A 15,646-nucleotide genomic window follows, 5' to 3' on the forward strand; every position below is an offset into this window, starting at 1 on the left:
GTCTTTACAGTTAAGTAATTTATTTGAGAACCAATATTTTTGTGCAGATGTGTTATTGATTTGCATGTATAACATGAAGACAGATAATTTAAGCTTTCATGATATATGGGGGAAAAAAATGTAAAAGCATACCAACCTAGTGAATAACAGTTTTCACCTCTCTGGAACCAGGGAAGAATAGTAATAGATTTAGTCTGGCCAACATCAGACAAATTGTGTGAGCACTTACTAAAACAAGGCTAAAACCAATGTCTTCCCACATTACATTTCAACATTTTGATTTAATGATTTCTTTAAAAAATTCTATTACACACACAGCTTACATAATCCATAAGACATGACATTTGTCAGATTTAAAGCTTAAGTACACACAAAAATACAAAAATATACACAGACCTGCTATACAGTGAACAACTTCCTCTTTCTTCCTGCACTGCTACTCCAGTTTTTGGAAAATAATGTAATAGAAGATACATGCAGGATTGTGTTGTGACACTGCTGTTACAGTAAACTGCATCAGCAAAACTGCAGTTTTATCAATCATTTACACGCGCATTTCTGAATTATATCATTTTCATGACAGTGCATCCATGAGGCTTTTTTTTTCAGTCCCCGTTGGACATGCTGCTGTTGTCTTCATACAGAGGTTTTTCCTTTTACATAATTTAACTAATCATAAAACCTTTATTCTGCAACAAAATGAAAATGTTCCCACTGGCCGTCAAATAAAAATCTCAAGTGAGGGCCCAAAAAGGACAATTTCTGCTACTGAGTTTTTAACTCATTGGAATTGCAATTCAGGACATCACAGCAGGGTCATTTGAAGTCATACTCCATTGTCACTCCCTACAAAAGTATATTATGTCAGGTAATAAATACATTTCAAGTTATTCAGCTGCATCCATTTTATGAACATTTTACTTGTTACTATTTTTTGTGTTTCTGTATGTATCTTCTGCGTCCCCCGTTTTATTGCATCACACATTGTAGTATTCCTTTTTTATATTACATTATCATTATATTATGTGTGTTTTTGTTTTATTTTGCATTTCATTTCTATAAAACTATACACATGACCTGTATGTCTATATTTTAGCCCCAACCCTCCCTCTGTGTGTTTTCCAGAATCTCTTCATAAAGCCAGCTCTGTGTAAACTCCTGACTCTTGTCCATCAGCTGGAACAGTCGAAGATACTCCTCTGGATATACATGGCCTGTCAATATGTCCTCCGGCATGCCCATCTCCGATAACAGCTTACTCCCACTATCTGGAGACCAGAGACTAGAAAAACACAAGAGAGGGAGAACAAACAAGTTAGAAAACAGCCTATAATACTACTATAGTATGGATGCACTTAGTGGAAGACTTACAGACACACAAAGAGCAGTTCTTTTTTTTTTTTTTTCAAATCGTTTTTTTGGGGGGATTTTCGGCCTTTTATTTTTGACAGGACAGCTGAAGACATGAAAAGGGAGAGAAAGGGGGAATGACATGCAGCAAAAGGCCGCAGGTTGGAGTCGAACCTGGGCCTGTTGCGTCGGGGAGTAAATCTCTATATATGGGCGCCCGCTCTACCAACTGAGCTATATGGGCGCCCACAAAGAGCAGTTTTTTGATGCAACATGTGCAATGTGTTAACCACAGGTCTGTCTCAATAGCTTTGTGTGTGTGTGTGTGTGTGTGTGTGTGTGTGTGTGTGTGTGTGTGTGTGTCTTACTTGAGCCTGTCAATGAGCTTGACCTTTCTCTTTGCCAGACACTGCTTTATCATCATCAGCAGAGTTGACGCATTAGAAGGAGTTAGGCCGGCAGAGAAGAGATCAGCCCGCGGACGCAGACGCACCAGGCACAGGTGGTCATTGGGAAGCTGAGGGGAGAAAGGGACAGAGGATGAGGGAGGACATTATATTGTATAGACAATCCCAAACAACTTTATACTGCTGTTATCGAGTCTGCTCTCTTCCTTACCTTGCCCTTAGCGCTAGGTACACTCTGTCTGGAAGACCTCACAAATGACTCCCAGGGCTCCTGCACAGACAGATAAGGAGGTTGACAACTAGAAGACTATCAGATTTACCCTCTTTATGTTGAAAATGTGTAACCACGGAAGCTTTAGTAGCTCGATCCCCAGCAATAGCTTTATGGAAGTATCATCAAACTAAACACAGTCACATGCTCTCACACGCTTTTTTTTAACTTAAAAAATACTAATACAACTATTTAAATATCAACCTTACTGGTTTTAATACATTTGTTACCCTCCCTCATACTGTACCTTGTGCAGTAGTTCGATATCACAGGCCATCTGCCAGAGGACACTGAAGGCTCTGTAGTGCATCATTTCACCTGGACATGACACCAGTTTCTGATGGAGAAATAACTGTGTTAAATATGTTATACAAGGTTTGTTTAAATTACCAGACACAAGTCACCCTCAGCATCGATATGGCAATTTCCAGGCCAGATCACCAAAGCGGATGATTATACTGCAGGTGCAGCATTAACTGAGTATAGATCTGAGGTCTCCAGCGGGATGTCAGGAGCTGTGGTGTCTATTCGCAAGAAGTGCAGCTGCCATTCAACCGGGTGACGCTTTTTCTGTGTGCCGATCTGACGGCCACATCATGCTTTATGATGAATCACGCACAAGTTTAAGGAGCTGATGGGATAACATTTCACTGGAATTGTACCTCGTACGATTTCACGTGACAAATAAAAATGTATTGATTAATTTGCCGGTTTAAAGCAGCCCCTAATGAAAACAAGAGACATAAGCATGGGTGTAACCACCCACCCCCACACAAAAATGATCTTGTTCTTTTACCAGGTATTCCTTCTCGCTTATGAAGAGGTTGAGCTCTACTCTTCCATATCTGTAGACAGACAGCCGTTCAAACAAGGCGTAAACCATCTTCAGCAGCATGCCACGCTCATTACGCAGGGGCAGGATACCCACCACCTTCACTGGGATGTCTAGAGAGACACACACATGAAAACATTACCAACCCATCCCACCAACCAAATGCTATAGGCATATATGTTTACGGTTAGGATAATACTTATGTATTTAGTGTATGAAGGAGGTGGGATTGTTTTGCAGCCAGAGAGGCTCAACTAAAGGAACAAAAAAAAAAAAACTCTGTGTGTATGTCAGTCCCTCCAGAAAAACGCGATTATGCGATCGCATAATTCAATGCATAATCAGCCAACCAAAGTCTGCATATTTATGCAGGGGCCGCATTTTTTCAAATACGCATTTTTCTGGAAGGACTGGTATGTGTGAGAGACTGAATATGCAACATAGCAGCAGTGTCTTAGGTTTTTTCTCACCATCAGTCCAGTTAGCCTCTGATATCCCCAGATCAGTGAACAGTTTGTCAGTGAACATAACAGGGGGTTTAAGGTTTCCACTGCCGATGGGGTCTAGTTTAAAGTAGTCACAGTGAACTACTTCCAACTGACCATCAAGGCGACCTTCCAACTCCTACAACATAAAAACGTCATTTATTTTTCTAACTGCTAGATTAGAACTAAGAATTGGTTAATCTATGTGTAAGGATATTTGATGTGTAGGAGTGTTTGTGTTACCTGTAGATCATGAAGGAAGAACCTATCCCCTTCAAGAGCCACAACTCTCTGAGCTCCAGCATTTAGCAGTGTCCTAGTCAATACCCCAGGACCTAAGAAAGACAGACACAAACACCGAACATCAATTCATTTTTGTTTCACGGACAAGTATGATATAATGTGCACAAACTTATAAATCATAAAAACACATTTTTCTCAAATGCATCCAAGTAAAAAATAAATGGTTTAGTTTGCCAATGTTTATGCCAAATTAGATGGAAGTTACACATCAAACAAACTCGCAGAAGAACAAATATTCATACATTAAGTCAACCTCAATGTTTCACACTGTCTGACTGTTGTACAAATGCATACCTGGGTTACATTCGAAGATAACCGTTTTAGTATCCTCAGGTCCTAAATGCTGTGTTACCAGTTTAGCCAGATCTGGGTCCACTATGAAGTGTCTGATTACTTTACAGGCCTGAGCACGGCGTACATTCTCCTCTACCTCCCCAAGGTCCAGGAAGTCATACCGGCACAGAGGACGACATTGGCCCTGGAGAAAGAATAAAATGCACATAGAGTGTGAAAATAATAGATATCATATGTGACAAAAGCTTACAGTATATTTGGAACCATGGTCAATCTTTCACTCTTGTACATTTTAGGTTTACTGCGCAAACACAAGATTTATATCAATATGTGCATTTTCTCCTCACACAAAGTGGTTAAAGTAGCCAGAAAACCTCAAGAATTATACAGTGCATTACCACAGAACCATATAAATTGAAACTTGAATGGTCCCTGAGCCTAAATTTGAGCATTGCAGCAGCAGACAGTAACAGAATACAGCATGGATAAGAGAGTACAACAACAACAACAAAGTGTCAACTTCTGGGCTAACCGCAGTTGTTTGGGGCAAAACATTGGGGCCAGGTGCAGGGTCAGAGCTGGTCTATGTGTTGTGCACCTCAACAATCAAGTTTAAGACAGGATATCAGACCATAATGATGAAAAGAAAGCGGATACTAGAGCAGACTCAACCACGCAACACAACCAACAGAAATTACTTAAAATTGTGTAATAGTTGAACTATATGTCAAAACACATGTACATACAACAAAGAATTTGCCACGGTTACTAAATTCCTTAAAAGTGGAAAATTCCCTATCATTTTACATCAATAGGTACAAAAAAAAGAAGGGTTGTGTATTTTATTAGAACTTCACATACACCAAGCTGCAGTGGAAGACTAGAATCTAGACTCAAGCAAAGCTAAAGACAACTGCCTACCTGTACAGCCACAGCAGACAGGTTCCTGTGTGTGAGTGCTGAGGAGGGGGATGTCCTCTCTGCACGGGGCTGTTGGGAGCTTGGACCAAGTGTGGGCCGACCAGGACCCGAAGAGAGAGAGTCCAGGCTGTAGGCCCTTCTATGAAGCACAGGAGCCCCAAGGACACAGAAGCCAGAATGACCCACAGGGGCCAACGCTGCCTTGTGAAAACAGGATCTACTTCTGATGGTCTGGCAGCAAGCAGAGCGCATCATCACCTCCACCACTCTACACATCTGGATGGACATGGTGGACCAGTTGACCTCTAACTACAGAGGAGGAGGGGGGAGGGAGACTGGGGGACCTCTTCACGAGGCCATTGCCTAGAGAGAATGGGGAGGAAAAGGGACAAGGGATGTTAAGAGGAATAAGAGACATTCGAGTGTCACTAACTTAGATTTGAACATGTTGTATCATTAAATGAGACTTGTGTAACTCGCTAGAGTTCAAGAATTCTCGCTCAAAAACTGCTCTAGTAACGTTAACTAACCCGGTGTTTGACTAACTTAACGTATTTAAAGGGTAGATACAGTGGATACAATTATAAATGATTTAAATGGCCATTAAGTTAATATCGTAAAACAAAAACAATCGTGTGCCAAAGTGAATACAATATGTTCTCCTAGCACGTGGGAAAATAACGTTCAACTTTTTCTTCCTAACTGATGGCTTAACCCTATTGGCCTTACTGGAGAGGTATTCACTGTCCTTCACTCTGTAGCTTTACACACTTTGGCCATCAGCTCGCCAAAGAGCCACACAATAACCTCGCAGGCAATCAGTTACACGAAGGCGATGAACAGTTTGATGACACTTACATATCAAAGTTGTTAGCCGACTGGGTAGCCTAGTACGCTAACGTCGCTTACAACTAAATGCATTTTATGTCGTTTCATCTAGAGAACCACAGACATACCTTATTGAAGAATATCTTATAACGTTATATATCCATATATAAAGCCATCAGTGATTTATAGGTGGCGCTTGTCGGTCTATTCGTTGGTAAAACTGCATGACATTGACCTCTCAGTAGCCCGACCCCCGAGTTGTATTTTGCAATTCTCGTGGTACTGCCAGGCGCGTCGCGCATTTGATTGTCGTCATTGACATGCGACTATTACGAGGACCAATCAGAAACTCGAGGAAGTTGTCATGCTATAAAAATAAATAAATAACTGACATCTCTATTACTAGGAATATAGAAATTTCTTAAAAATACACACTTAACGCAACGCAATTTATATACATGTAATTGTTCAGGTATCTAAAAAAAAACTACCCCTTTTTAAAATACCTGTTCGCATATTAGCATAATGTTGCTACGGAAGTAGATAAAAAAAGCGCTGTCAAAACAGCACGCAGTCAGTGCTCTCCACTGTCAGTCTGTGAGGTGGAGGTATCGTAGCTTATTTGCAGTCACTATGGCGCGTGTTGAAACATCATCTAGTAGGCCATACCACCTGGTTATCTTCGGAGCCTCTGGGTTTACGGGACAGTTTGTGGTGGAGGAGGTGGCCCGGACCGTGTCCGAGGGTCCGAAAGGGAACCTGAAGTGGGCCGTGGCAGGCAGGAGCAAGCAGAAGCTGGAAAAAGTTCTGGAGCAGGCCGCCGGAGTCCTCGGTATGTATCTGAACAATCCCATTAGCTGCCACAGGGATAGCTTCTCAGTTAATCCGTTCAACTGATGTAGTGTCAAATGCATGCATATTGTCGTTGGTGAGCCGAGCTGCGAGTTGAATCTGATTTTACAAGAATACTGTATTTCTTAGGCCAAGGGAAATTGCATAACGCAGATTCAGGATGACTAATCTTTTGCTCGCTGATAGTAATTAGTTTAACATGACTTTGATCCCAAACTCTGACCGGGAACTCTAAAGTACAAGCGAGGTTGCAGTAAAGTTAACATTTAATTTAAGCTATTATTATTATTATTATTATTATTATTATTATTATTATTATTATTATTAAGGGTCGCAATTAATAATGCAGTAACACCGACTAACGATCATTATTCAATCAATCCTTTATTCTATTAAATTATTTAAAATCGTGTGTTCACAGGGATGTATGTCTTCATTTGCTTAACTCTTGTGCCTCACTTTAATAAAAAGTTCCTCTGGTGTCATTAGAGGATAAAGATGTATGCCTGAAAAAACTGCCATAAAAATATTATTTATAAAATGAGTTATTTTCTGCATACTAAATGCTAGGTGGTGGTGGGGGGTTATTTTTATTTTTTCCCTTTCATGATTGTAATGCAAGTTTCCAGAGGATTAGATAGTTATGCTGCTCCTCAGGGAGTGTACAACAGCTGATGGAACAAACCTGCTCACTGTACAATCCCCACTGATGACAGCACACACACAGCCTGACAAGTTCACTAGTCCAGTCAATCGGTAAACACTGAAAATTGCAGCGTGTCTGTTCAAACAAAAAATTGCCTTTTATCCCACAACCCCCAAAAAGTTAGTGGCACATTTAAAAACGGCTTATATAGCCTAGTTTTGCAAGTTCTTTCCTTTTTAGGCCATTTATGTGTAGCACATAAAAAAGTTTCATCCAACAGACATCATCTGTGTTTTCTTAGCCTATGTGTTGTTCCTCCTTTATTTACAGTGTACAGTGTTTGTTTACACAGATATACAGTACTTGCATACACACACACACACCTGGGAATCACAAATATTTTAATTATGTGAACTATGAAGACTGATGTTTGTGCGTGTGTCTGTGTGCACGTGCGTGTGCAGGTAAGCCTGAGCTGAGGTCAGAGGTGGACATTATCGTGGCAGATGTAGAAGAACCAGACTCCCTGGCAGCCATGTGCAAACAGGCTGTGGTTGTTCTCAACTGTGTGGGGCCTGTAAGTAGACAATTCCAAAGAAATGTGTGCATCTATGATTACTTGTCTTTTAACACAGAAAACTTGCTCCATCTCATGATACTCATGAGCTATTTTTTCCTCACATAATCTCACTAGATAGCATGTTGGCATCTTCTTTTGGCATCAGTGTAGCTCAACAGTATCCCATTTTTTCTCTCTCTCTCTCTCTCTCTCTCTCTCTCTCTCTCTCGCTTTCTTTTTTTTCACTCACTCACACACACACACACACAGAGCAACCTTCATTTACACAATGGAGGCTACTGACTTACAGCAAACAATAAGTCGTATTGTGTTAAAGTCAGAATGAAAAGTAGGTTTCCAGCACTGCTTTGCGTCCTATACGTCATTCAGGTTCTTGTTTCAAACCAAACTGTTTCTTCCAGTGCAGTAACCATTTCACACACAGCAGCATCTTGCCAGCTTGGTTAAAATGGAGGCACACAGTTGAAGCCAAAAGGAGATGGACCATCTTGTCTTTTTTTTTTTTTTTTTTTTTTAAGTTTCAGTGTTTTTAGCTTGACAATACAAAGCCACTCATCTTTTCCTGTATTTGTACAAATGTAATAAATCTGGTATTACCAAGGTGAAAGACCACATAGTATTCTGTAAATAACTCATCTTATGTGATATTCTCGAAGGAACAGGAATAGGGAGTTTCACAAGGGAAGAATGTACCTCGCTCTGCCAGTTGGCCTGTTTAGTATAACTTGAGTCAGCCGTGTATCCAAAATCAAATCAAATGAAGATTACTTTTAAAGACCACAAACAAAAAGTCGATTCATAAGAATCACTTGAATCCTATGACTTGATGTGTAATACTGAACATGTACTGTATATCTGAAATACATAACAGCACAATGAACAAGTAGAACAGGATTTGCCTTGAGAGCTGGATTCTGCAGCTTCTTGCTGCACTGGTAACATTGGGATGCCTGTGTGGATCGTGATCTGGGGGGATATGGTGAGCATATAGATACTGGCACTTTGTGGTAGAAAAAAAAGTATGAAGAAATATTTGGTTTCGTAACCAAAGGGGCCTCATAAAACCTTCATACTTGGCCAACGTTGTGTGTGGAGGATTAGGTTGTGTCAGATAGTAATGATAAGCAGAAAGACCTTGAGATGTCCAGTTGCCCTGTGATATGCAAGAGAAGAAACGGGTGTTGACCGTTTTATGACGTGGTTACCCAAGACATTATAGATATTTAAGATTTAGTAAAATGTCTTTTAAGATCTTGGTATGACGTTGTTGATGCATGCTGTACCAATTGCTTCTCTGATATCACATTTGTGTTGAATAAACATTGTCAAATAAGTCAACACAGGCGGAATCGAGATTTACTCTTTTACTAATCAAAAAGATTGAAAAGAAGTGCAATTTCTCGTGTGTGTGTGTGTGTGTGTGTGTGTGTGTGTGTGTGTGTGTGTGTGTGTGTGTGTGTGTGTGTGTGTGTGTGTGTGTGTGTGTGTGTGTGTGTGTGTGTGTGTGTGTGTGTGTGTGTGTGTGTGTGTGTGTGTGTGTGTGTGTGTGTGCTCTCCAGACTAACACAGGGATTAGCAGTAATGGGAACTATATTTGATGGGGAATCGGCCGTTGGAACATGGAGAAATTCCAACAGTGCATAAATTAATGTGTGTATCTCTGTGTGTGTATAGTACAGGTTCTATGGCGAGCCAATGGTCAAAGCCTGTGTGGAGAATGGAGCCCATCATATTGACATTAGTGGAGAGCCTCAGGTATGCCCACTGTGCTGTATTTATTAACTTCTCTTTAATCATTAAATCTACCTTAAGAGCATTAAGGTGGCTGCCCTGTAATTAAACCTGTGTTTAATGGTTTTTATCCTTTCCTTTGACCTAAATCTTACACTTAGGAACACGATAGATGCTTCTAATTTGATAATGCATGTTAATTAAAGATGACAGAATGTTGCCCTCCTATCCTTTTATCACCATGTTTTCCTGTCTCAAAGACCCTGAACTCCTCTTAACTCAAACATATATAATATATATTTAAAAACAAACGGTATAGATGAAATGCATTGAAGTTACTGATCTCTCTACACTAGTCAATCAAATTGCTAACTAAGAATTTAAATCCTCTATCTCTACCTGCATGTTGTCAGTGGACGTTGCATGGATCTTTTCCTACAGATGTCCTAACCTTCAGCTTGTGTGTTTGAATCAAATGGGAGACGTGCTGTGTTTCATGCTGTAGCCTGTTAGACAAAATAATCTCTCACTTGGCTGCATGACAGCGGTTTCCCCTCGCAGTAAAGATGGTGGCCGGTGGAATGCAGCATGTATCACTGAAACACAGTCTGCACTCTGACAGCCTAACTTAAGGTGTATTTGTGTTTTGCATGCATTTCTGTCTGGCTGTATGCAGTTTCTGGAGAGCATGCAGTTGAACTACAACAGCCAGGCAGCTGACAAAGGTGTGTACATCATAGGGAGCTGTGGATTCGACTCCATACCTGCGGACATGGGAGTCCTCTACACCAGGGACCAGTTCAAGGGTATGCACACACTGACATGCACAAAACACACCGATGCATTAAATATGAACCCTCCCTCTGACACTGATATGCAGTGGTCGTTCCACGCCCTTTCTTTCTGTTACTATTTATGATTATTTTCAATTTCATATTAGCCTCTGCCAAAACATGGTGTGTGTATGTGTGTTTATCCTCAGGTACGCTGACTGCAGTGGAGAGCTTCCTGACTATCGGCTCAGGAGAGGATGTATGTACTACTAATTACCCATAAGTCCAAGCAGTGGACCAGCTTGTCTTCCCCATTTCTGAACACTCATTTCTTATATTTATGTGTTATCACATATTTGTCTCCCTATCTCAAATGTGTCTTGTTTTTCCTTTCTCCCTCCTGTCACTTTTTCCTCCACATTTTCTCCCTTCATGTATGTCTCTCTAATCTTCCTCTATCAGGGAGGATGTATCCATGACGGCACGTGGCAGTCAGCCATCTATGGTTTTTCCGACAGCCAGAAGCTCCAGAGTCTCAGGAGGAAGTTTAATCACAAACCTCTCCCTACTGTTGGCTCTAAGCTTAGACGCAGGTATGTAGAGTAAAAAAGGCCTTTTAGCAAAAATTTCTTTTCGATATCGTAATTTCAACTTTCACTGTCTCTCGCAACTTCAGTGCAACAAAAATACAAAAGACATGGCAAATTTTATCGCAATTTTTTACAAAAGCTCCCGCGATATCAGCCATTTTGGGCCGCAACAATCTCAAAAATAGGCTGCAAAATCCTGGAGGGACTGATTAATGCTATGTAACTGAGAGATGATTCAATATTTTTTTTTGTTCATTAAACATGTAGGCCTACAATTACTATAGAATATGACCAAACACAATTTTACCATGGTCTCGCAGGCTTTCTTTCACGTCACTTTTTATTTGCCTATATTAATAAAATATGTATTAATAATACAAAATAATGTATTGAAGCAATTCAAAATATGCTAGTGCACTTTCTTTTATAAATTTGAATTCCGGAAAAAGTGGCTGGTAAAAAATATAAGTGGCTGGTAAAATTGGGCATCCACCAGCCACAGTGGCTGGTGGGCAAAAAAGTTAATTTCCCACCCTGGATATCGGCCTTAAAAGTCCTTTATCGGTCGAGCTCTAACGCTGATACGATGCATATGTGATCAGATGGTAACAGACAATAATATCGGTCTGCTGAGAATAGTGCATAATCCTCTTGCCACATTCGTTGACTGTGTCTGGTACAGGGGAAACATTGTTTTGTCTCAGGGTTAAATCCCACAATCCTTCAGTACACACAAGAGCCATATATTACAGGTTGCCCTACACGTTATCACGTCATTGAAGTGTTTTCTCAGCATTGTTTGTGTATTTGTAGGGGAACTTTGTTCTTCAGCAATGAGATCCAGCAGTATACGGTGCCGTTCATGGGCTCCGATCCCTCGGTCGTGAAGAGAACTCAGCGCTTCCTGGTGGACGAGCATCAGGCCAATCCGGTCAGTCTTTAATTTTAGTGTTTTTCTATACACTTTCTCTATGTTAATTTTTCTTTAATGATTCACTTGTAAAATGAATTCTTAATATAGTTCTTGTAGAGAAGCATTGTGGAGACTGTAGCAGTGTGTCTAATAATATGTCTAAGTACCACAGATGGGACCAATTATGAATTTAGCTTTTGGGACAAAGCTGGTTTAACTTGGCTGTGTCAGGATTTTCCAATCCAGTAAACATGTTTATATGGAAAAGCTGAGCATGCTATCTTGTTCCGAATTTTTATTTTTAGATCTTTTGACGACAATCATTTGACGGTTTATGTCCCTCTCCACTTTTGATGGTGTAACCATTAGTCAAGAAAATCATCCTCACCCGTTATTTTCATTATTTTGACTGTTTTTATTAGTCATAACAGTATGCTGGAACTCTTCAACAGTGCTGTATTCAGATTAAGATGACACCAACATGGATGCAGCCGTGTGTATATTACTGCCTCTGCTATGTTTGTCCAGCATCAAATAATTGTTAAAATAATTGTTTACTTTAGGTTCAGTATGGAGCGTATGCAGGAATAGGAGGTATTAGCAACGTTATCAAGCTGATGTTTGCTGGCATGATGTTCTGGCTCTTAGTCAAGTTCAGTTTTGGACGCAACCTGCTCATCAAGGTAAACAAACATAGCATGACCTAGTTCAATTTACATTTCACAACTGACTGTGAATAATATACTGTACCTATTATTGAAACAAAGAAGTCAGGGTGAAATGTTCAGGGGCTTATCTCTGTCTGTTGTTTGTACCCACCACTCAGCACCCAGAGTTCTTCTCCTTTGGACTCTTCTCCAAGGCTGGACCAACTAGAAAGCAGGTAAAGTGCCGACTGAACAGAAAATAAGAGGTTCCTACACTCAGGGTTGGTTGTGTTTCATGCATATGCAAAAAAAGAAATCCATTTAGTTTAGGTAGTAATGTATGCTAAGAAGAAGATGCTCTGTGTCCATGTTTGTATTAGATGGAGGCTTCATCCTTCCAGTTTGCTTTCTATGGAGAGGGCTACACAGAGGGACAGGACCCCTCCCAGGGAAAACCTAATGCCAAGATCCGCACACTGGTTCAGGGACCAGGTAACTAATAATCCTAGTATAATACAAGGTTTTGTACTTGATGTAACAACTAGATACTTGTGTTTCCCTCACAAAACAGTTGAAAATATTTGAAACCCTCCATGAACGCAGGAACAAAACGTGAAAACGGCTCTCGAGTAATCAACCATGTTAGTTGTATTCAATACCTGTTTCTATCCAGGCTGGGTAATGAGGCAAATTAGCCCAGGTACCCAGTCTGGCCTGTTCAAAATCATCCTTGCTGTGTCTAATGGCTATTTAATTGTCTTTCTGTTATTACTCAGAGTGTGGATATGTGGCCACGCCCATCGCCATGGTGCAGGCTGCTCTAACAATCCTCAATGAGCCCGCAGCCTTGCCCAAGACGTGAGTTATTATCACAACCCAAATCTACTGCCTGACCTGGAAAGAACTTTACAGACAAATACAGAACACAACATGAACTATATCATTTGTCACTTTGCACAATTTCTTTTCCACTCCAAAGTCAATCTCTACTTATTGGTACAATTATCCCAAATGAGCCAATGTGGGACTTGATAGCTGGGCCACACATTTAGATTATTTAAATGTATCAGGTCCAGTCCACGAGTTTGGATTCCAGGTTTTTTGAGTTTGAGATTTTCCAATCCATCGAGCCAGTCCATGTAAACGGGCACTTACCCTTAATCCCACAGGAATTGGGTGATTGATAATCTAAACCAGATGGCAATTTAATGTGTTTATGTGGTTTATTTTAATAGACTAAAAGCAGAAGATTGTGGTACTGTGAAATGAAATAACGGCATAAAAGTTCTCAGCTCAACTCAGCAGAGTTTTTATCATGTTTAATAATGCACAAGCTAGAGAAAGTATTTATTTCATATTTTTGTTGTTAAACATCCATTGCGTGTCATGAATGTCACTTGATAAAATTCCTGACTCTTGGGTATGAAATTATAACTTTTATCCTTCATTTCCAGGGGAGGAGTTTATACTCCAGGAGCTGCTTTTGCAAAAACCACACTGACGGACCGCCTCAACAAACACGGCATCCAGTTTTCTGTCGTCTAAAGTTTAACCCCCTACCTGATGCCATACTTCAGGTTTTTCACAGCACTTACTCATTAATATGCATTATAACCGTTAAGTTTCCAACTTTTGAAGAGAGCTATTTCATTGCGAGATCCTTGACTAGAGATGAAGTGCACTTTCAGATTACATTCTAACAACATTTTTGATTGTACTTTTTGCATTTATCTTTTTCATTTGTTCATAAACTTGCTTGTCTTCCTTCGGCTTGAATGTACTATTAACCCTCTGCTTGTTAGAGAAATGGCACATCTGCAGCAGAATTTCTCAGCCAAGGACCGTAAAACCAGTTATGTGTAAATGGGTTTAACATGGCCTCCCATTAACATAATTATTGCTAATAAAAGAATTTTGATTGATTGATTCACTTTATGTAATTGTAAGTCATATTTGTACCTAATTGGACAGAAATGGTTTATATAAGTCTCTCTCTACCATTGTGCACTATCAGGCGATAGAGAGAGAGAAGAGCAAGAGAAAACGTGTAGAATGCACTTTTATCATACCAAAGAATGGTTGGTGGAATTTTGCACAGAAATTAAATTATGATCTAACAGTGTATTTATCACACTGCCACACCTTCGTGATGCAGTGTATATGGTAATTACCTACACAGGAATGGATAGCTAGACAACAAGTCGCACATTCTCTTGACGACCTGTGTTATTAAATAGCAACAGTATAGCAGGCTGATAGCTTCATAGTATCCTGGACAATATTACTCCTGGCAGGATTGAGGATTAGTAAAGTAATTTGAAATCAGCGATACAGATGTAGCAAACTATTAAACGGTCAGCTGTAACTGTAAGAAAACTTCTACAATCTTTATAAGTGTTGTCCTTGTGACATACAGTAGCTTCGTGCGTGTGTTCACGTGTGTGTGCACGTGTGTGTGTGCACGTGTACTTACATGCTTGCTGTCCCTGGCAAGTTAGCTAAAAATCCTGATTGCTTTGTTTTTGACAGTTAATAGTTTGACTATCACTAAACCATCCTACTGTCTTGAATCTTTTTCTTTGTAGCTGATTGTTGCAACAATTCACCTATAGCCTCGTAAGAAAATGCATCCAGTTGTTCGTGCACAAAACTGTGTGTTACTCCATGTGACTGAACCAATCCTCTGCTGTTTTGTTAACAAGCGTGTTTTTTGAAGAAGTTTGTTGCTCCTCTGGACTGGAATTGTTTTTTTCGCCACAAAGTGATAATGTTGATTTCAGTCCTTGTTTTTCTCGTTGAGCATTATGTGCATGTGACAAGACATGTTTTGGGTTTTGCTGTGCTTTGTTGTATGAGCCTCATAAATAAAACCAACTCTAATAGAAAAAAAGTCATGCGTCTTTCTTACACCGATTTTATAGAAACATGTCAGCCATGCTCATAATGCATTTACTGCTTAGTAACTTTGTGGTGGGCCTCCCAGCAAATGTATGGACGGTTTGGCTCATTTGTCATGGAACCAAAGAGGTGTTGGCTTCAGAAAACTTTCTCCTAAGCCTGGCTGTTTGTAATAATTAACTGTTTAAGACTGCCAGCACAGCTGTACTGTATATGTACAGCTTTGAACATGGTGATGGCCTCGCTACCCTGTTGGTGTACTCGTGGCTTCTGGTGTGGGTCGGCGGGCCTATGTTCCAGAGCTGTATCTGTATGGAACCTTACA

The 15,646-nt window shown here is 40.2% G+C and overlaps 2 protein-coding genes and 1 long non-coding RNA gene across 4 annotated transcripts; 1 reads left to right on the forward strand and 2 right to left on the reverse strand.

Annotated features, from left to right (window-relative positions):
• Positions 1-261: 261 nt before the first annotated feature.
• tfb2m (transcription factor B2, mitochondrial) lies at positions 262-6,002 on the reverse strand. 2 transcript variants are annotated; one of them, XM_031314061.2, is made up of 10 exons: positions 5,820-6,002; positions 4,864-5,226; positions 3,943-4,126; positions 3,589-3,680; positions 3,331-3,484; positions 2,825-2,973; positions 2,276-2,365; positions 1,969-2,028; positions 1,719-1,867; positions 262-1,282 (listed from the first exon to the last, which is right to left on the reverse strand). In XM_031314061.2, exons 2-10 carry the CDS (start codon positions 5,149-5,151, stop codon positions 1,093-1,095), a joined length of 1,356 nt encoding a protein of 451 aa, XP_031169921.1. In that variant the 5' UTR covers positions 5,152-5,226; positions 5,820-6,002; the 3' UTR covers positions 262-1,092. The 2 variants fall into 2 exon arrangements, with proteins under 2 accessions (XP_031169921.1, XP_031169923.1); XM_031314063.2 differs by lacking the exon at positions 5,820-6,002 and adding an exon at positions 5,722-5,746.
• A 224-nt stretch (positions 6,003-6,226) lies between these two features.
• LOC116060491 (saccharopine dehydrogenase-like oxidoreductase) lies at positions 6,227-15,313 on the forward strand. Its single transcript, XM_031314064.2, has 12 exons — positions 6,227-6,523; positions 7,654-7,766; positions 9,444-9,524; positions 10,177-10,306; positions 10,483-10,532; positions 10,736-10,866; positions 11,677-11,794; positions 12,340-12,459; positions 12,603-12,659; positions 12,804-12,915; positions 13,200-13,281; positions 13,878-15,313. The coding sequence occupies exons 1-12, from the start codon at positions 6,325-6,327 to the stop codon at positions 13,966-13,968; spliced, it is 1,284 nt and encodes a 427-aa protein (XP_031169924.1). The 5' UTR covers positions 6,227-6,324; the 3' UTR covers positions 13,969-15,313.
• On the reverse strand, positions 9,625-10,087 carry LOC116060494. Its single transcript, XR_004107523.2, has 2 exons — positions 9,952-10,087; positions 9,625-9,771 (listed from the first exon to the last, which is right to left on the reverse strand). It is a non-coding gene; the product is annotated as an uncharacterized LOC116060494 (long non-coding RNA).
• Positions 15,314-15,646: the final 333 nt, after the last annotated feature.

Source organism: Sander lucioperca, chromosome 3, assembly GCF_008315115.2.
Source record: "Sander lucioperca isolate FBNREF2018 chromosome 3, SLUC_FBN_1.2, whole genome shotgun sequence".
In the NCBI taxonomy this organism is placed as follows: Eukaryota; Metazoa; Chordata; class Actinopteri; order Perciformes; family Percidae; genus Sander; species Sander lucioperca.